The following is a 21225-nucleotide window of genomic DNA, read 5'->3' as shown; positions in this document are numbered from 1 at the left end:
TCTACACATCGCAAGACAGAAATGACTCGCGCTGTTATTTCGATTTATTTCCGAAATCACAATACAAATTTGATTTGCACCCCTGGAGACGACCTTAAAGAATGACGACGGGTGAACTTGAAAAAGATACTTTTGAAGTGTAGATTCGATTTGTGTTAAAGAGTTCTTCAAGCTGTGCGTGCATAAACAGCGCTGTGCCCTTCTTTCTATCACCTGTCACTCTGAGCGCGACAGAGACAGCACCTAAACCGCAACTTCGTTCCATCTCCCTCACTCTACCCCCCACACATCAGCAGCGCTCAGCGAACTGTCAGTTCGCCACTTCAGTCAGATTCGGGTCGGAACGGAGTAAAGTGCGTTTTTTTGCGATTTTGAAGGAGAAAAAAAAGTCCAGCAAAAAAAAGGTGATTCCTTGCGATGAGAATTTTTCCACCTTCAGCGCAGAAAGCCGTGACGACCGTCGCCGTCGGAACGTGGACCGGATTGTAGTGGTGTCGCGCGCGGGGAACGGGGTTTTCCGGGAGGGGATTAAGGATTTTTGGCCGGAACAGTTCGCACAGGGCCTCCTTTGTTTTGTGTCCTCTCGGAATTGCGCGAGGGACGAAGAACATGGTGGTGAGCTGGCCCTGCCTGGATTACTGAACCTTCTGGGAGGCACACGGAGCGGCTGGTCCAAGCGGATATGACCACCGGAAGCAGCTGAGAACGGATTACCCTGGTGGCAAGAGGAATAAAAGGAAGATTGTCGGAGCAGGAAGATTGCCGTAGAATAGAGGAAAAAGTCAAAGCCTCGAGAGTGTGGGGTGGAAAAACCCAGACCACAGGAGTTGACCCGATATAGCGATAGAGGGAGAGTCTTGTTTATCAATCGTTTCCTTCCACGGGAAGAGGAAGGTTAGATAATCTGCCGTGGGATCGGTTCCGTGCTGACCACCGACAAGAGATCTATTTACGAAGCCTTCGTCGTGTCGTTTTCTTTCCCCACTCTTTTGGCACAGTGAAACTGATCGTCAGCAGAAAGAAGGAAAAAAATAGAATAAAAAATAGCGAAAAAATCGTCCCACTTTGCGTGTGTGTATGTGTGCTCGGTGCTGCGTGTAAGTGTGCGCGGCCAGAATAATAATAACAACAGTCAGTCAGTCGTCAGCAGCAGGTCCCCTCCCCGCAAGAAAGGGAACGACGAGCAGAGCGAAGCGAGAAGCAATATTCCGTCCGTCGCCGACTTGAGCCTCCTCGCCAAACCCCCCCTCTCCGGCCAGGGCGGCGGGTGGTCCACAAATCTTTGTGTTTGAGTGTGTGTGTGAGTGAGCACAGAACACACACAGTCTGTGGTCCGTCAAAATCCGAGGGACCATCCCTCCCGCGGGAACCGACATCGGTGAAGAAACGAAATCCGGAAGAAGGAAGCAAGCAATCGCCTGGAGCAGGTCCTCGCCCTGCGGGCCAAGAGTGCGGAGTCCCCACGAAATCTACTATGTAGGGAGAGTGTCTGTGTGTGATTTCGCGGATTAAAACGGTGGTCGTTGCTTTTTTTTGCTTTTTTATTTCTCTGTTTGTTGTTTGCGTTAATTTGAGTTGATTTCTGCTTCTCGTCGTCGTCAGTGAGAGAGAATCTTATCCGCGAGCAAGAGATCTGAAAAGGGGGGAGGGTGCGAGCGGCGGGGGGCTCTTTGTAGTCTGGCTCCCGGAAGTGGGAATCAGAACCCAGAACCGTCAAGGATTATCCCCAGGAGTGTCGGAACGACGACCTAAGAAGGAGACCGGAAGAGCCTTCCCCTTTGTATGAAAAGAGATGGGAATAAAGGCCAGCACAGCAAATGGTGGACAGTCGAGTCCTAGGGCCAGAACCTTCTCCACCAGCAGCAGCTCGGACGTGGTGTCCGCCGGTGCAGGTGAGGATCATCGTGCTTATGCCACAGACTAGTTTAGAAATTTCAACTTTCAGTCAAAACCTCTAATTCAAATAAAAACTTATTTTTTGTTTAAAATAAATCTATTTTTGATTTGATTTGAGCTTTAAGGCTGTTGCAAATATTTTGCAAAGTACTTGTAACAACCCAATTTAAGTACATTCAGCTGAATTCCATTTATAATGCATTTCTCTGCATTCAGAATGAGAAATAAGATCAATAATTTCCGTAGTTTCGAAGATACTAAAATATCTGTGCTCCGTTAAAAGCTCAATTTTGAAGCGTTCACGAATACGAAAATTTGGTATTTATACAGTAGTTGTTCGATAAATAACTGGGCCGTAGCCCAGTTAACAGCAGACAAACGTCAAAAACCAAAACAAACCGAAATGACCGAGGGGTTAATGGATGCAAAAATCATGTTCAATAAATAAAAAACACTTTTTTCAAACTTAAATTTAATTTCAAGTGACAATTTAAGAATTATAAAAGTAAGCGTTGTAAATAAATTGGACTAACTTTTATTGTTATACTTCATCAGGAAAATATTATGCATTGGTGGTCCCCTCGTTAAGTGGACGTCACTTTTGGTCGCTTTAATGTGCCCAATTTATACCAAAATTTGTTATTTTCATGATATTTCCCTAGGAATATACGGTTACAGACTCGATTATCCGAAGTTTCGATTATTCGAAGTGAAATTTTGCCAAGCCCTTCAGATAATCAAGTCTGGACTACATCAACAATAAAAAAAATGATTTATTTTCATTAATAGTTTCCGTGTTTAGATGTTGATCTAAAAATTAAAAACCTTGCCAAAATTGGTCAAAACATTCTCATAGTGGCAACCCTGTACAGACCAACGCAAACTGACAGCAGTCGACATTAGAACGGTTGTCAAATGAGAGCCCACAACAAAAGCACTAGCTGTCAAATGATAGCCCATAACAAATCAATGTTTGGGTTTTTGATTTTACAATTTTTCGTAATTTCGCAATAAATTCCTGCAAAAATAACACTTGAATTGTGTTGCTGATGGCAAATTCTATCACATTATTGGAGATTCCATCCCAATATTGGCTGAAAAATTCATATCGAAAAAAGTGATTTTTCTGTTTACCTTTTTTTCCTTTCAAACAGTGCGCCCGTACACTGAGAATTGACATTACACAGTTTTCAGTTTGTTTTTACACATTTGCATGGATCTTTTGAGTTCAACCAGAATAACACACTTCGTGTTACCGTAGCAATATATGTATAATACTAATTCCCAGTGTTTGTTATCTGAACTTCCAAGATGGCGGCTTCTTCGCTACCCCCTGATAAAAACATTATAAATAAAATTTTGTTGTTTTTTTGTCATTACCAGTTAAAACAAATGGTACGTTCGTTTGAACAGTCGGTGCGGCACTGAGTGCCACACTCTTCGGTGCCAGTTTTTGTTCAATCGAACGTCATTTGTGTCAGTGTGCGTGGAACTCGCATGAAACTGAAAAAAATATCGAGTGCGGCACTAGAGTTGCAGTTCCGAGATGGCGACGAAACACGTGCGGAACTAGCGTGAGGTTCTTCAAAAAAAAACACTTTGACAGCTCTGAGTGAGGCACTCAGTGCGGAACTAGCCTTCAAACAAACGTACCAACAGCTTCAAAAAACTTAATGTTTGGCAATTTTAAAAATTAGCTTTAAAGTTATAATTATTGTTAAGCTTTCGGTTGTTTTTCAAAGATTAATTACAGGGTTGTTACGGACGGCGAGGATCGCCGGATGGCACGTTTCGCGCGGATAGCGCGGATTTGCTAGCTAATTTTGCTCAGGCGTGGATTTCGCGCGGATGGCAATTTTGAAAATTTTTGATTGTATTTTCTTAGTACGAAACGTCGATAAATGAAGGTAAAGATTATGTAGAAATTATTTTTTATATGTTTCTTGTCATTTCTTAACATCTCCGGATCTGAATATTTAATTTCTTTTGAGTTTTGAGTAATGATTTTTAACCTTATTTATTTTTAATTTCATACTGGATTCATTCAATTTTTAATTTTGTAAATCAAATATTACAAACTTTTCCCGAAGATATAGACATTAGAATGTGTAACAAAAACTATTATTGGGGCTTGTTCAGGTGGGCGCTAAATATGAGCTTGATTGGACGTTACAGAAGCTGGCCTCCACTTTCGAATTTTGGAATGGAATTTAATCGGTAGAAATATTTTTTTTCTAAATTTAAACATTCTTGATAAAAATAAAAAGATCAGAACATTCCAAATTCAAAGTTTTGGAAATTCAAAAAATCGAAAAAAAATTGTTTTTATAGTTTTTATAATAACAAAAAAAAAATAAAATACATATTAATTTTTTTCGAAATTTCTAAAATCGTAATTTAAAAATCTGAATTTCGAAATTCAAAATTTTGCAATCTGAAATTCAAAATACAAATTCTAAACTTCTATAATTCTAAAATTCTAAAATTTTAATATTCTAAAATTCTAAAATTCCAAAAATTCTAAAATTCTAAAATTCTAAAATTCTAAAATTCTAAAATTCTAAACTTCTAAAATTCTAAACTTCTAAAATTCTAAAAGTCTAAAATTCTAAAATTCTAAAATTCCAAATTTCTTAAATTCTAAAATTCTAATATTCAAATATTCTAAAATTCTAAAATTCTAAAATTCTGAAATTTTAAAATTCTGAAATTCTAAAATTCTAAAATTCTAAACTTCTAAAATTCTAAAATTCTAAAATTCTTAAATTCTTAAATTCTTAAATTCTTAAATTCTTAAATTCTTAAATTCTTAAATTCTTAAATTCTTAAATTCTTAAATTCTTAAATTCTTAAATTCTTAAATTCTTAAATTCTTAAATTCTTAAATTCTTAAATTCTTAAATTCTTAAATTCTTAAATTCTTAAATTCTTAAATTCTTAAATTCTTAAATTCTTAAATTCTTAAATTCTTAAATTCTTAAATTCTTAAATTCTTAAATTCTTAAATTCTTAAATTCTTAAATTCTTAAATTTAAATTCTTAAATTCTTAAATTCTTAAATTCTTAAATTCTTAAATTCTTAAATTCTTAAATTCTTAAATTTTAAATTCTTAAATTCTTAAATTCTTAAATTCTTAAATTTTAAATTCTTAAATTCTTAAATTCTTAAATTCTTAAATTCTTAAATTTTAAATTCTTAAATTCTTAAATTCTTAAATTCTTAAATTCTTAAATTCTTAAATTCTTAAATTCTTAAATTCTTAAATTTAAATTCTTAAATTCTTAAATTCTTAAATTCTTAAATTTTAAATTCTTAAATTTAAATTCTTAAATTCTTAAATTAAATTAAATTCTTAAATTCTTAAATTCTTAAATTCTTAAATTCTTAAATTCTTAAATTCTTAAATTCTTAAATTCTTAAATTCTTAAATTCTTAAATTCTTAAATTCTTAAATTCTTAAATTCTTAAATTCTTAAATTCTTAAATTCTTAAATTCTTAAATTCTTAAATTCTTAAATTCTCAAATGCTTAATGCTTAAATTCTTAAATTCTTAAACGTTTTTATTTTTAAATTCTTAGTTCTTAAATTCTTGAATTCCACAATTTTTTAAGTCCGGGTCCGTGGTGTAGGGGTAAGCGTGATTGCCTCTCACCCAGTCGGCCTGGGTTCGATCCCAGACGGTCCCGGTGGCATTTTTCGAGACGAGATTTGTCTGATCACGCCTTCCGTCGGAAGGGAAGTAAATGTTGGTCCCGGACTAACCTAAAAAAGGTTAGGTCGTTAGCTCAGTCCAGGTATAGGAGTCGTCTCCCTGGGTCCTGCCTCGGTGGAGTCGCTGGTAGGCAGTTGGACTAACAATCCAAAGGTCGTCAGTTCGAATCCCGGGGTGGATGGAAGCTAAGGTGTAAAAAGAGGTTTGCAATTGCCTCAACAATCAAGCCTTCGGACACCTAGTTTCGAGTAGGAATCCCGTAATCGGGAACGCCAAGGCAATGCTGTAGAGCGAATAATTTGATTTTTTTTTTATGTAAGAGGTTTTAAAATTATGGGAAGACATTATTTTAAATATCGGAAATTAAATTTCTTTCGGAGTGAAATTTTAGCGAGGATTTTCGATTACAAACTGTATAAAAATTCTTAAATTATGAATATTTAGACTTTCGAAATTTAAAATTTTATCATATTATAATTGTAGATTTTGATTTAATTTTGAGGTTATATTTTTGAAGTTAAATTTTTAGGTTTTTAAATATTGTATTTTTTATTTTGAAGATTTTTTTTTCATGACCCTTGCCTTGACCGTCTCTTGAGGATTTTTTTCAAATGGATTTATTGCTTTCATTCTTGGAGCCTTTAAACATAAAACGAGTTTTTTTTTTATCAAATACTTTCTGAATTAGTTTTTCTTCATTAAAAAATAAAATTTCTTAAATGTTGGTCGCGATATTTTTTTTTATGGCATGGATTTTGCGCGGTTTCGGATTTTAGGTCGGCGCGGATTTGGCGCGGATTTTTTTTCGACTCTCCCGTAACAACCCTGTATTTATGCATTATTTAAAATAATGCTTTCATTTTTGAAGTGAAATTTTTAGGAACTTATTGTTAAGTTTTTTTTTTACTTTTACTGTCAGTAGCTTGATTTTTTCTAGTTTTTTTACCTTTTTATTTTGTTAACTTTTTTATGAAGAGTTTTTTTTATTCGAAATCATTCTTCCGGTAAGAAATGTCTATTATTTGAGGTTCTGGAAAAGTCTGGAAAAAATCGGGTCTTTTAAAATGGGATTTGAGTGGTCACCCTAATGTTTCAATAAACCATTTAATTATTTTTTTTCTGCTTTTTGGTTGTATTTGAATATTAAAACAAAATTAAAGCTGCAGGAAACAATACTCATAAATTCATTGTTATCACGCAAATTTGTGACAGTAGCATAACTATAACGATGTATATAAAGCAAATTATGGTACTTCTATTTTTTTAATTATTGTTATTTATTTACAGGAGCGCCGTACGAGCTATCCTCCGCCAGTCCGGAAACCGACAGCAGTTCCGCGGAGGATGCGGCGGCAGCGGCCGCGGCCAGTGCGGCCTCGCTCGCCCTCGGACGGGTGTACGCGGCCACGTCGCTGCCGGCGCACATCTGGTCCTTGAATGGTGAGTTCTCTCAGCTTCTAAGCTTCGTTTACGGTGTGGGAACAGGTTCAACAGCTGATTTTTATTACGTATTGCATTTTCGCAGGTAAATCCCACGGGCAGATTACATTTCGAATCCTTTTCCCCGACGACGACGCAATCAAAGGGGATGGCGCCATCCCCTTTTAGCCAGTCCCAGACAAAGGATCTGACACGTACCAAAAGTACCTACACTCTTTGTCTGTCCTACGAAAAGCACTTGATACAGCAGAAGGAACCTTAAAAGTTACCCCCTTTTATATCCCCGTTCGTACCTGCTTCTAATGGTATTCTGCAAAAAAAAAAAAAAAATAACGAAACGTAAAAAAGAATCGAAAATCCGTCGTCCACAGGTAACAACTGTTGGACAACAACTCGCTCGAAAGGGGACAAGAAGAAAGCACATTGCGATGATTGCAATTGCGGAGCTTCTTTTCAAATATGTATGAAAAGGGTCAAATATGCAGTCGATGAAGCGTTACAGCTAGTGCCAACATAGGACCGCGGACAGAGGACGACACGGGTTTTGGACCGGTGTCCTGGCAAACGGGGACAGGGTGACGGATTGGTCAATTAGTACTTGAAGTGTTGGGGTTTTTTTTGGACTTCCAATTGAGATAACTTAACTTTTATTTAAATAACAATCTATACATCGTTTTTGCAGTTGTTTCAATGTAGTTATTTGAAGAATAAAAAGACACATATTAAGGACTCAGAAAGCTGATTGTGACACTAAGTCACTTCGTAGAATTGGAAATTGGTTCTAAAGTTAAGAGATTTATTTAGAAATTTGACGATATTTGAGTAGGAACACTATTTTTTAAGGAGTTACATACATGTAGAAAATCTCAACATTTAAAATTACAGAAATTTAACAAATCCACTTAAAAGATGATTTTCAAGCACTCCTGAAAGTTTCATAAAGATATTTCATGATTTAGGTGAGTTATAGACAATTTAAGCTCCAAATTTTGCCATGCGCAAAGCGAACTGTCAAACTTTGTGAGCGTTTTTCTCTGAACACCAAGTTGATTTACGGGTGCCACGATATCTCGAGATGGGATGGACCAAATTGGCTGAAATTTTGGGTGAAGACTCCCATGATATATCCCGTGAAACTTTGCATTTTCAAAAAATACAAGAATAAAAACTGGCGATATTTTATATGAAAAACTTAAAAGTATTTTTATCTTTTTTTAAAATATACTTTTTGAAAATCAGCCTTCGTCATGCACACGGGACCGATGTAATGAGGCTTCACCAAAATTTTGAGCCGATTTGGTCAAGGCAGTGTTAAGATATCGAGGCACCCGTTTTTTGAAAATGCTTACTTCATATAGCTGTATCTCGGCAATGATACAACCAAATGTCTTCAAATTTATTTTGTTAATAGTTGAAAATGTATATTTTATTGTCCTGAAAACAGATTTTAAAAAAGTTTGAATTTGTGCTCAAACCAACCTCTGACATTTTTGCCGATTCACATGTATGTAACCCCTTTATAATAATAATCGCTTTTCTTTAAGAGGCTATCTTTACAGGAAATTTGTCGCAAAAATTTGGGATGTTTTCGAAATAAAATGTATGGTGTTGTCAACCATGGCCATAAAAACATACTTTTTTTTAAATAATTAAAAATAGAATCGCTTCATTTGATACCCATATTGCAAAATTTTAAAATTTGAGTATTCTAGAAAAAAAATACCGTATTTTGGGAAAATTTAGGTTTTTACAAAAAAAAACTCAAATAAAGTGAAAATGCATACAAATTTTACTTCTTTTGATGCCCATATTGCAAATTATGAAAATTTGAGTACTTGATTATCCAAAGCCAAACTTTTTCGTATTATTTGCTTTTCTTACTTTTAACATTAAGTTCAAGTTCTGCGATCCCATTTTAGTTAGTTTTGAATAGTTGATAGCATATTAAATTGAAACTAAATGGATTTTTTTTTTTTTTCAATATTTGATCACCGACATCTTGGCTGCCATGTTGGATTTAACAATTTTAAATCATTTTAGCGCAGTTTAGGGGCCATACTTAAGCTCGACAATGAAAAAAATTTTGTGATTCGGTTATCCGAAGTGAAATTTTTGCGAGGCCTTCGGATAATCGAGTCTGGAGTGTATTTTAGAAAAAAATACGGTATATTGTAAATTGTTTACAATTTTCTAAGAAAAACTCTAATTAAGTGAAAAAACATACAAAACTCTGCTTCGTATGATACCCATATAACAAACTATGAAGATATGAGTGCTTTTAAAAAAATTAGGTATTTTGTGAAAATGCATACAAAATTTTGCTTCGTTTGATACCTATATTGCAAATTTTGAAAATTTGAGCATTTTCGAGAAATACGGTATTTTGTGCTAAAAAAGTAATTAAAAAACACTAGTAATGTGAAAATGCATTCAAAATTTCGCTTCGTTTGATACCTACTTTGAATTTAGAAAATTTGTGTATTTTCGAAAAAATGCGATATTTTGTGAACAATTTTAGTATTTTCAAAAAAAAAACTAATAAAGTAAAAATGCACACAAAATTCCGCTTTGTTTTATATCCATATTGCAAATTATGAAAATTTGATTACCTTCAAAAAGATACGATATTTTGTGAACATTTTATACTTTGAAACTTACTGCATTCTTAAAAAATATATTCTTAGTGAAAGCATTGAAAATTTAATATGATATGTTTTGTCGTTATCTATATGATATGTTTTGATGTTATCGGTAAAGTTAGAGGTGGGCAAAAAAGAGCGAGCCGCTCAAAGAGCCGGTTAACTAAAAAGAGCGAACCCACCATGGCTCACGAAAAAAGAGCCATGATAGAAGATTTTATGTTACAAGTATTATTAATTATATTTCCAACAAATTGTAGTACAAATATGAGACAAAAATTTGCCGAATAACTACCTAATAGCCATATCCTAACTTCTCTTGCCCGATAAAACTTTGGCATTTACAGATTTTTTTTTAATTAAATCAGAATGTAGAAAAAAGTTCGCAGAACACTTTCTCAAAATAAAATACCCAAATTTGTTTAATTTTAGCATTCGTAAAATTTATAGACATTTTCTTCAAAATCCTAGATTTAAGTTTGGATGCTCTCCCCATCCAATTACTCGAACGTTTAGACCTATGGATCTCAAGCGAATCTTTTCGTGTTTCGTTTTTTAAATAATGTATGAAAGTCTAATAAAAAACATAAAAAATCCCACAATTCTTTAAAATAGACAAAATTTTGAAAAAGAGCAAAAGACCCGTTCAAAAAAGCGGCTCATTTTAAAGAGCGAGCGAAAATGAGCGTCTCCTAAAAAAGAGTGATTTTGCCGATCTCTCTTAAAATCCTTGCGAAAAACCATTAAATTGATCAGTTATTTTTGTTCAAGATACAGATTTTAAAACATTTACATAGAATTTTTTGCATTTTTTAGGAACATCTCTCAGATCTGTATGGAAACTTATAATGGTAAATGCAAATTTATGCCATTTACTGGCCAAAAAGATCAAATTTAATGCACTTTTAATCATAATTTCTATTTTGCGAGACCATTTCTCATCATTTTGGTGGCACACACATCCACACGCAAGATCAGAGGCGAACTGCTTAACGAAAGTCGCCATCAATATCTTTTCACTTGCGCTAACGATTTCAAAGCGCTTAAGGTATAAAATTGCTTCCAACTACCGGCAACATGTTCTTTTGCACATTAGTTAGTCACTCACTTGAAAAATAATCCCGAAAAATGTAAATAATTAGCAAGCACCATCAAAAAAACAAACGCGCCAAGTCTTTTGACGTTTCAATTTTGACGACCCATTCCAATCGAAGGCTGAAGAAAACCGAGCGAGGAGCGAAGGCAAATAAAGCACAAAGGGTGGCGCCACCAACACCACCAACATGCTGGTGCAGCGCCTGTTGGAGTGAGCAAGTGCTGCCAGGAAACTTTCGCTATAAATGCTACTTTTCGTGAGTGTTCGCTTAAAATTTCATCAATTTTGGCAGCACTAAGCAGACCCAAAAGAGCGCTGGAAGAAAAAAAGAACTAAGCTGAAAATAGAAAAATGGGCGTGGCCAAATGCTCTCGACTGATTAGAATGCATTTTTGAAATATTTTTTTTAAATGCTTGTAAAAGGAATAGCATAACTTTTAATAAAAGTGAAAATAAGCAGAAAGGTTCACAAAAAGTTGCTCTACTCGTTGGTGTACTTGGTTTAAGTGAATTTCAAGGAACAATCCAGATTATCCAGTATCATTTAAACACGACCGCTTAGTAGGCTTAAAATGGGCATATTTCCCCTACATGCATGCAAAACTTAGCCAAATCTAAAAATACAAATATTCATCTTTTACCGAAGTCCTAGAAATTTGCTCCGCTTTATTAAAATTGTTTATTTTTGCCTTCCTAACTGAGAAAAGGCCTTGAAATCCATCAAAACATATTTTTTTAAATAAGCACCTTTACACTTATGGGGTAGCCTTGATTGTTTTGCCTTCCTCACCTTACTGAGGAAAGGCTACAAAATCACTCGAAAAAAGAAATTCTTAATTTGATCTCCTAGACCCACCTTCATGTATACATATCGACTCAGAATCAAATTTTGAGCAAATGTCTGTGTGTGTGGTGGGATGTTGATCAAAAAAATTGCACTGAGTTATCTCGGACTTGGACCGTTTTGGTCTCATTCGATCCGTCTTGGGGTCCCATAAGTCGCTATTGAAAATTATAAAGTTTAGTTAAGTACTTCAAAAGTTATGCTAAAAAACAATTTTATCAAAAGTTCGGAAGATTGTAAAAAGGGTGTTTTTTGTAAAAAAAAACCCCTATCATATTATACATTTTTAGAAAGGTATTCAAAAGACCTTTTCAACGAGTTCAAAAGATTGAAGGTCTGACAACCCTATCAAAAGTTATAAGCACTTAAGTGTTATTTATGAACTTTTTAGAGGCCGGTCCCCGAAATTTTGACAAAAACGTTGTCCGTTGTCATGCGACCTGTCGTTGGATAGGTAATCAAAAAACCTCTTAACGAGTTTAATAGATTGAAGATCTGACAACCCTATCAAAAGTTATAAGCACCTAAGTGTTATTTATGAACTTTTTGGAGGCCGGATCTCAGATAATATTACCTAGCATTACACTCAACGTAAGTAACGTTTTTTTTCACTCGAATTTCTCGGAACTGGCTGATTATTACGTTTGGTAAAGTGTTTAAAAAGTTGTACACAAAAAAGAATTTAGATGACGGAAAAAGGTGGAAAAAGGGTTGATTTTCAGATATCTTCGACCTTTTGTGGAAATATTTTGAAACTATCTTTTCGAAGCTTTTTTTTGTAATTGATTTAGTTTGGCCGGCACTAATTAATGAGGCGATTTTGAAAAGATTTTTTATTTTTTTTAATAAAGTTAAATATTCAAAAATCTGCTTTAGTCGTCACCCTGCGTTCCATCCAGTAGGGATGAAACTCGCAGGCTTCAAACAACGAGATGAAAAGCGTGCTTCCTGGCCCACGTCGAGGATTAGGATTGACCTGTGGAGCGGGAAGGAGACATTAGGTTTGGGGATGTGCAACAGCTGTTCCTCCGGAATGCGACCATCAGCTGCTTGCTGGTCCACTCTGTGGTGGTATTTGCCCCGTGGATTTCGGCCTGATGGGACGAAATCCCGTTCTTCGTTGGTATTAAGGGACAGCATCTGGAAGCTGATCAACAATGTGATCCCTTTTTGTTAGCAGGATTTAATCTTTCGCTCTCTTGACAGCTTCTTTCTTTGGGTTTATTGAACTTGTACTGAGTACTCCATCCAGATAACTTCGTTCGCGTAACAGGTGCATTGAACGCCGGGCCACGGGTTTTCCCAGAATTCATTCCATATTGTGTGTGTGTTTGCTGTTTGAGTGAATCATAAAGAACCTGCCCGCGGGACATGACGGTGATGAATGATGATACTTAAAAATCAAACGACTTCCTTTCACTCTTGAAAGAATATGTGCGGTCTTGTGGTTGATGATCTTTGAAGCGCGCCACCCGTTCCAGAAGGGCAGAGTCCAGGTCGTCGTCGCCTTCGTGGAGTCAAGTTACTACCGAAAGATGTGAAACGAATCAACTTTCACCGTGTACCAAACGTGTCGCGACACGATCTTGATCGGTCATCGTTTCTTCCACACTTGTGCGCCAAAGTTTGCGCTGATCTCATCAGCGTTGAATGAAGCTACGTTTTAGCCCGCGACAAATCTTTCTCTCTCTCTCTTTCTCCTTATCTGCACAAAGAGGGTGTCTGCAGCGACGGCGACAACAACAGATCCAGACGGGCATTTTTCGTGCCAAACAAATAATGATTGTTACTCGAGAAGTAAGTGCAATAGCACAATCTTCCTTTGTCGTTTTAAATTCTTGCTGTATTTTTTCTATTGGGGAAAATTCTTTCTGTTGTTCTTGTCCGGGTCTGGTCCCCCATCAAAGTAAAAATACAGTTTAAACCCCTTTTATCGATGGCACCCTTTTGGGAAACATCAAAAGATGGGACTTAAGGATAAAAATGTGTTTTTTTTTATTTCTGAGAATTCAAAATTCTGTATTAACTTTGCCAAAGCCTTTTAAATTAAATAAACAATAATCCGAAAAGTTTTGACACTTTTTTATACATTTTTGAAATAGTGTATAAATATGAATTAAAAAGTAACATAAAAAAAATGGACTCCATTTGACGACAATTTTTGATGACGTCCAATGCACCAAAGTAAACATTGAGTGAATTGTCATCGACATTCTCCACGAAAACCGGAAATGGATTTCATTTGTGTTTTTTTTATTTGTAAGGCCGTTGCAAATATTTTTCAAAGTTTATGTCCCTCGGCTCTGACCAAAGTCGAGGGGGTGGGGGGGTCAAAAAATATAAAAATTGAAATTACAAGCCTAGGTTTCAACATTTTGATGAAAAAAGTGTTTTAAAATGCACTTTACAGGCGTACAGTTGCTTTCCGATCATTAGTTTTGAAAGTATCGAGGTATTAACGGATTTTTTTTTTCGCCAAAAAAAAACTTTTCGTGGGATTGTACATTGGTATTTCATGAAAATTTAAAATGTTTTCAAAGGAGTTCAAAGATGCTAAATATGATTATAAACGCGGGAAAATGCATTTTAACTGGTTTTCAGTGGGTCAAACTTTAATTTTCATTAAAATTTTGAAGTTTTCCGAAAAAATATTTTTTGCCCCCTGATTTTTCAGGCCAACTTTGAAGGCGGGGGCGACATAAACTTTGAAAAATATTTGCAACGGCCTAAATGGCTAAAACATTTTAAAGGGCTTCTCTATGAACAAAAAGGCATTTTTTAAATATTTGTTCCACCGTACAAGCCTCCATGACATTTTGGCAGATGGATAGCTGCCATTCGATCCGTTTTTTGAATGTTCACATATCGAGACTGAAAATTCAAGTATGTCATATAGAAATTGCCAAAAACCACCAATTTCGACATTTTAATTTTTTAAACCGCTGTATCTTTCCAAGGATTGGATATAGAACAATGTTCAATATGGAGACTTTTATGTAAAATGGTCTGGCGAATCGATTCCCACTCTCGGTTAAAAAAAAAAAAATGACGTTTAGACCACTTTAAAAGAAAAACAGTTTTAATAAATGATTTTTGTTTTTTTTTTTTTTTGGGGAGACATACCATCCTGCATTTTTTTGTCAGTCCTTTTGTAATATCTTAGGCTATTTCCTCAAAAAAATTTATCGAAAAAATCGTGACATCACCTTGAAATTTGACTTCAAAATCTCATAGAAGCGGCGTGTATTTTTATTTCAGTGTATTTTTTTCAGAAAGCTTGTCTAATTTCCTACAAGTTTGTCTTTGACCACTTTTTGATACACTTTTTGATAGGTTTCGAGATACAGTAATTTTTAAATTGCAAAATACAAACATATTTAAATAAATTACGCCCTTCTCAAATGTTATTTTAGAGTACTATTGGCTCCTATTACACAAAAATGGCTTATATAGGCCTAGGATAACATGTCTCCAAAGTTTCATTGAAATCGGAGAGGGTCGGGTACAAAAGTACCAGAAAAATTCCTGATTTGAGCTGGAATTGCTCAATTACACCTTCCAAATTTGAACTTTTTTTTCTGTGTAAGTAATCATAAAATACATCTTTTGTACGTAGAGAAAAATGGGGAAAATTTAGCAGCAAAGTTATGTTTTTTATTTAATAAATTAAAATCTCGCAAAAAAAACTTTTACACATTATTTTCGAAAAGTGGGTAATTTTTAAGTTATAGTTCGATTTAGAGAATAATATCGATTTTTAGGTATAAAAAATAGTGTTTTTTTCTGAAATATTTTGTTTCAAAAAAAATCAGTGTTCCCAATAAATTTTCTTTTATTTTCACTTTTTTCCATTATTTTTCATTCAGGACAAACACTTGAAAGAGCCTTATTTTTGGACCTTTCGGTATTTTAGGAAATTTTACTTAATTTCCTAAAATACCGAAAGGTTAAAAAATTTAAAATAAGGGTCTTTCAAGTGTTTGTCCTAAATTAAAAATAATGGAAAAAAACACGAAAATAAAAGAGAATTTATTGGGAACACTGATTTTTTGTTTGAAAATATTTTTAATAACATTTTTTTAAAGGCAGATTCGGCACTTTTCATGGTATTCTTTGAACATACCTTATTTACAAACAGGTTTAAAATCGCACGTTTGACATATAGTTTTGAATGTTATATCATAATGTCATATCAGTAAAATACAGATCTCTGAACAAAAATTGCAAACCCGTATCAAAATTGAGTTTTACTTATTAAAAAACATAGAAATTATTTGTATATTATACCAGCAGTTCTAAATGAAAGTTAAAATTTAAAAGTTGTTTTAATTATTTGGGTCGAGGAAACATTTTTAAATTTTAAGTTTAAATTTTCCTATCGAGTTTTTGATATGTTATATGCGAAAAAAAAATAACACGATATTATTTTTTTTTAATTGACTCGATTTTTAGCAACATGAACATTTTTATGTTGGTTTAACGAATCAAACACTGATAATTTCCTTCATTTAATAGAATTGAACGCACACACTTTACACATTTGATAAAGTAAGCCCTCATTAAAAATTTGTAAATTTTAAAGTATTGGTTTTAGGTAAAGGTACTTTATGTTTAGCCTTTTTTTTTAAATCATAGTGCTACCTGATAAAAAAAAAGCTCAAACCAAGATAAACTTGTAATTTTCAGCAATATTTCTATGCATTTTATTTTAATTTTTCTCTTTTTGCCAAAAAAATGAACCATTTTCAAAAATGTTTTTAAAATTAAATATTATAAAAATAGCAATGATTTCTTAGAAATTGAATCAAAACATTAAAAAATGTAAGTTAGAACGCAAAACCCCATTTTGATACACAGCTAAAAAGTAGTAATCCAGCTGCGTGTAAAAGGCCTGGGTGTAAAATAAATATTGCATTATTTTATGCAATTTTATGTGATTTTACACCCTAAAATATGTAGCCCATCAGTATGGGAAACCTAATTAACCGAAATGTCAAGCTCAAATATGCGTTTCTCCAAGCAGCACTTCATCGGTCTGATGGCCGAGTGGGCTAAGGCGCCAGTCCTTACTGTTGGTGCTGGGTTTGAATCCCGTCGGTTGCAACTTTTTTTTATGTTTGCAAAAATTGTACATGCAGTGTGTAATATTAAGTGTTTTTTTTTTGACGAAGGTGATGTGCATGCTTTTGCATGCGATTTTACCATCGGATTTTTTGCTGTGTAGCTGTCCATACGGGACATGCTATAAATAAAGAATTTTATAAAAAATATTTTTTTGGTTCATTTTGGGCGAGTATTTGTGCTTTTAATCTAGGCCAGCTATGAAATGGTGAGAAAATATAATCTGAATCAGACTAGTTTTTTTTCATCTTATCTCTTATATGGGTAATTCTCCGCCAACTCACACAGCAGTTGCCCCGACCCCTCTTCGATTTGCGTGAAACTTTGTCCTAAGGGGTAACTTTTGTCCCTGATCACGAATCCGAGGTCCGTTTTTTGACATCTCGTGACGGAGGGGCGGTACGACCCCTTCCATTTTTGAACATGTGAAAAAAGAGGTGTTTTTCAATAATTTGCAGCCTGAAACGGTGATGAGATAGAAATTTGGTGTCAAAGGGACTTTTGTGTAAAATTAGACGCCCGATTTGATGGCGTACTCAGAATTCCGAAAAAGTTTTTCATCACTAAAAATTCTGCCATTTTCCGTTACTCGACTGTAAAAAATTTTGGAACATGTCATTTTATGGGAAATTTAATGTTCTTTTCGAATCTACATTGTCCCAGAAGGGTCATTTTTTCATTTAGAACAAAATTTTTCATTTTAAAATTTCGTATTTTTTCTAACTTTGCAGGGTTATTTTTTAGAGTGTAACAATGTTCTACAAAATTGTAGAGCATACAATTACAAAAATTTTAATATAAAAAAAAGTTTTGAAAAAGTTGGTCTTCATCGATCATGGCCATTCATGGTCACCCGCGACATTCACGGACGACGAAACAAAGAGAAACGCAAAAAGTAACTTTTTCAAAACTTTTTTTCGTAAAATCGCGATAACTCGTGATGTTTATAAGCAAACCCCTTATGTCTGTATATCAAAATTTTTGTAATTGTCTGTTCTACAACTTTGTAGAACATTGTTACACTCTAAAAAATAACCCTGCAAAGTTAGAAAAACACGAAATTTTAAAATGAAAAATTTTGTTCTAAATGAAAAAATGACCCTTCTGGGACAATGTAGATTCGAAAAGTACATTAAATTTCCCATAAAATGACATGTTCCAAAATTTTTTACAGTCGAGTAACGGAAAATGGGAGAATTTTTAAAACTTTTTTAGTGTTTTTTTCGATGAAAAATACGTTTTTTCGGAATTCTGAGTACGCCATCAAATCGGGCGTCTAATTTTACATAAAAGTCCCATTGACACCAAATTTCTATCTCATCACCATTTCAGGCTGCAAATGATTGAAAAACACCTCTTTTTTCGCATGTTCAAAAATGGAAGGGCCCCTCCGTCACGAGATTTCAAAAAACGGACCTCGGTTTCGTGATCAGGGACAAAAGTTACGACAAAAGTCCGACTTCTTTAATATTTTTTTTTAACTATATAGTATATTTTGAAAAACCAAATCTTGATTTTTTTAATACTTTTTTTTACAACCATTATTTCTTTCATAATTTAAATGAAAGCTTACTAAAATAATTAATTTTAGTAAAATTAACTCATAAAAAAAATATTGAAATATTTCAGTGATTTTTCCAATCTTTCAAATAGAAACAGTTGCTTCTTAATTTCAAGATTTCTATCCTTTTTCAAACTATCCTTCATGGTCACATTGGATTTTTAGAAAAATCTGACTTAAAATATATGTGTTTTTATCTCATCTAACTTTTTTTTTTAATAAAAATATTTTGGCATTCGACCTTTTGTCCATTCGACCTTATGTCCTTCGACCTTTTTGTAATACTTTAAAAAATGATTGAAAATACTTTAAAATAAATGGAATTTCTGATTTTATTTTTGAAAAAAATGTGAGACTATTTTTGAATTCCCTAATCATTCCTTTGCAATTAATAGCTATGCAATTTTTACTGTTTACGATGTATTTCAACTGTTATGAAGTTGCCCGTCACGTACTTCCTGCCCTGACTCGAAATGTCACCGCATGTCCAAAGTCTGGTTCTCTTCCAGTCGCCCGGCTCTGACGTCAAACCAAAGTAGCAATCCCAGCGATTATGTGTTGCCGACGAATGACAGCAGCAGCAGCAGCAGCAAGCGTTTAACACATTAGCAAAGAGAAACAACATGGTGCGTGGTTGGTTGGTTGGTCGATTTGTAAGATTCAGATCTTCGCCGCTCAATCTCCATCAGGCCGGCGACGGTGACCGCGACAGCAGGTCGTCCGTCAACTTGAAACGAAACCGGTCCCCGACGATCGGCGACAAAACCTACTAATCCCATTACGACTACTACTGCGCGGTTTAAGCAAGAGAGTGAGAGTGAGAACGAGAGAGCCGCCAAAGATTGCGGAGATGTGCGTGCCGGCAGCCTTCCGTTCCGTTCCGAGGTCAACTGGACCGGGTCCGGTTGGTCCGTGTTTGGGGCGTCAAATTGAGTTCGCGTGCCTTCGCCGATTCCAGCAAGAGCAGCTTGCTAGTAGTGGTGGTAGTAGTAGCTAGTGGCCACGTTCTGCAACAGTGCGCGCTTCTTCGGCGAAGGTTCGAGGTTCTGGATTGAAAGGTTGGAAGTCGGTTGATATTGAGTAAGTTCAAATTTGAGTTTGGGAAGTATAACTCAAAAGATTCCTGAAGAAGTTGGATAATTTCGCTCACAGTGCCAACCTTCAATTCGAGAGCCTTGCGCAACTCAACGGAGTAGAACCTGGTAGAACTTGTGGTGCGTGGTCGTGGTCAGGCCACGTTGCAGCTCCCCACTACTAGGTCTTCAGGGGTTGGTAGAGTGTATTATAATAACAATATTTGCTTCGCGCTCAACCTAATATCGGAATGGACGGTAAACTCGAGGAAGCTCCTTCTGCTGCCAGAGCTGTGAATGCGATTATTTGCTTGCTGCCCACGACGACGGCGTTGAATAGCAGTGTGCATTTAGTTCATATCTAGACTAACTTACGGAAAGGTCGTAACTTTAGTATGTCCTTAAAGAGTCTTCTACATTTTGACCACTTTCAAACCTGACGTCAGCTTTGAACGAACAGGGGGACTTCATTCTCTGTGAAAAGTATCCCTCCGCCTCGACACCTTCTATATAGAGGGAACCCATTACCATCATCATAACCGTCTGGCACCGTTCTCGGTGAGTTTGACACCCTCCTACCCCACTGCCGAAAGCCTCGCGTCCTCAAGTTGACTTGAGGCTTCGGCAGGACTTGAACTGTTTTTGTGCTTTTCCTTTGCCTAGAATCAACCAAGTGCAAGTATTCTGGACCTATAGAGGCGATGTTGTTGTTCAAAGTGCTCCCAAAAGGGAGCCCGAAACTCTTTCTCTTTGATTGCGACCGGGGCGTTGCGCCATATTCACCGAAAGTTAAAAGGGATCTAGGATCTAGGGGGGCAGTTTGGGGTTGAACGGGCTGTTTAAGAATACTTTTAAACAATAATTTAATATCTTCTAAAACTACAATTTAGTACATTCAGGTTATTCAAGAAACTCACAAAAGTTCAACATTACATTCTTTTAAATTATTGGGAACACCAAATGGGAATGCGAATAGGGCCAATAGGGCTTTATGTTGATTTAAGAACTTTTTCTCTTGTAGAATCTTTTTTTTTGCCCAGCTAGGATGGCAACGCATTTGGGAGACAGCTCATAGGGATTTTCTCTGAGCAGTAGAAATAGAAGGTCCAAAATAGAGCAGTTCTCTCTGATTTCGGCCATTCAATTTTTTTGTTGTATTTTTTAATTCGGCTGAAACTTTTTTGGTGCCTTCGATAGTTATGCCCAAAGAAGCCATTTTGCATCACTAGTTTGTCCATATAATATTCCACACAAATTTGGCAGCTATCCATACAAAAATGATGTATGAAAATTCAAAAATCTGTTCTTCTGAAGAAATTTTTTGATCGATTTGGTGTCTTCGGCAAAGTGGTAGGTATAGATAAGGACTACACTGAAAAAAAAAATAATACACGGTAAAAAATTTAGGTGATTTTTTATCTCACTTTTTGTTACTAAAACTTGATTTCCAAAAAAAAACTCTATTTTTATTTTATTTTTTGATATGTTTGAGGGGACATCAAGAGCCAACTTTTCAGAAGTTTCCAGGTTGTGCAAAAAATCGTTGACCGAGTAATGAAATCAAAAAGTACTTTACTGAAATTTTGATAAGTTTCAAGTTTCGGTTTAATGGTCCGCGAGAACAGGCCAGAATGTGTGAGAACTTTGCTTACAAAGACAAAAAATACGGTAATATTGCATCTTGGAATAGTGTTGTGATTTTGTGTCAAAAAAAATCTGTAATTTTACATCAGGAACAGGTAAAATTTTCATCACTTCCTGTTGAATTTAGAATTTTTCACCATTATTTTAGTTAAAATACTTACTACAAAATACAGCTTTTTTTTAGGTGAGCAACTCTC

General features: G+C 35.0%; 1 protein-coding gene across 1 annotated transcript; it reads left to right on the top strand.

The window, feature by feature from the left end:
- Positions 1 to 309: 309 nt before the first annotated feature.
- On the top strand, positions 310 to 7363 carry LOC119765278. The gene is made up of 3 exons (XM_038248820.1): positions 310 to 1892; positions 6898 to 7050; positions 7136 to 7363. The coding sequence occupies exons 1-3, from the start codon at positions 1793 to 1795 to the stop codon at positions 7216 to 7218; spliced, it is 336 nt and encodes a 111-aa protein (XP_038104748.1). The 5' UTR covers positions 310 to 1792; the 3' UTR covers positions 7219 to 7363.
- Positions 7364 to 21225: the final 13862 nt, after the last annotated feature.

This window comes from Culex quinquefasciatus, chromosome 1 (genome assembly GCF_015732765.1).
Source record: "Culex quinquefasciatus strain JHB chromosome 1, VPISU_Cqui_1.0_pri_paternal, whole genome shotgun sequence".
Lineage (NCBI taxonomy): Eukaryota > Metazoa > Arthropoda > Insecta > Diptera > Culicidae > Culex > Culex quinquefasciatus.
This window is presented reverse-complemented; position numbering and strand designations above follow the sequence as displayed.

Bases quoted from the DNA above. Each gene is read 5' to 3' on its own strand.
- LOC119765278 (XM_038248820.1), top strand. From the start codon at position 1,793: ATGGGAATAAAGGCCAGCACAGCAAATGGTGGACAGTCGAGTCCTAGG. The intron at 1,893-6,897 runs GTGAGGATCATC...ATTTATTTACAG, and splicing joins CGTGGTGTCCGCCGGTGCAG to GAGCGCCGTACGAGCTATCC. The intron at 7,051-7,135 runs GTGAGTTCTCTC...GCATTTTCGCAG, and splicing joins GCACATCTGGTCCTTGAATG to GTAAATCCCACGGGCAGATT.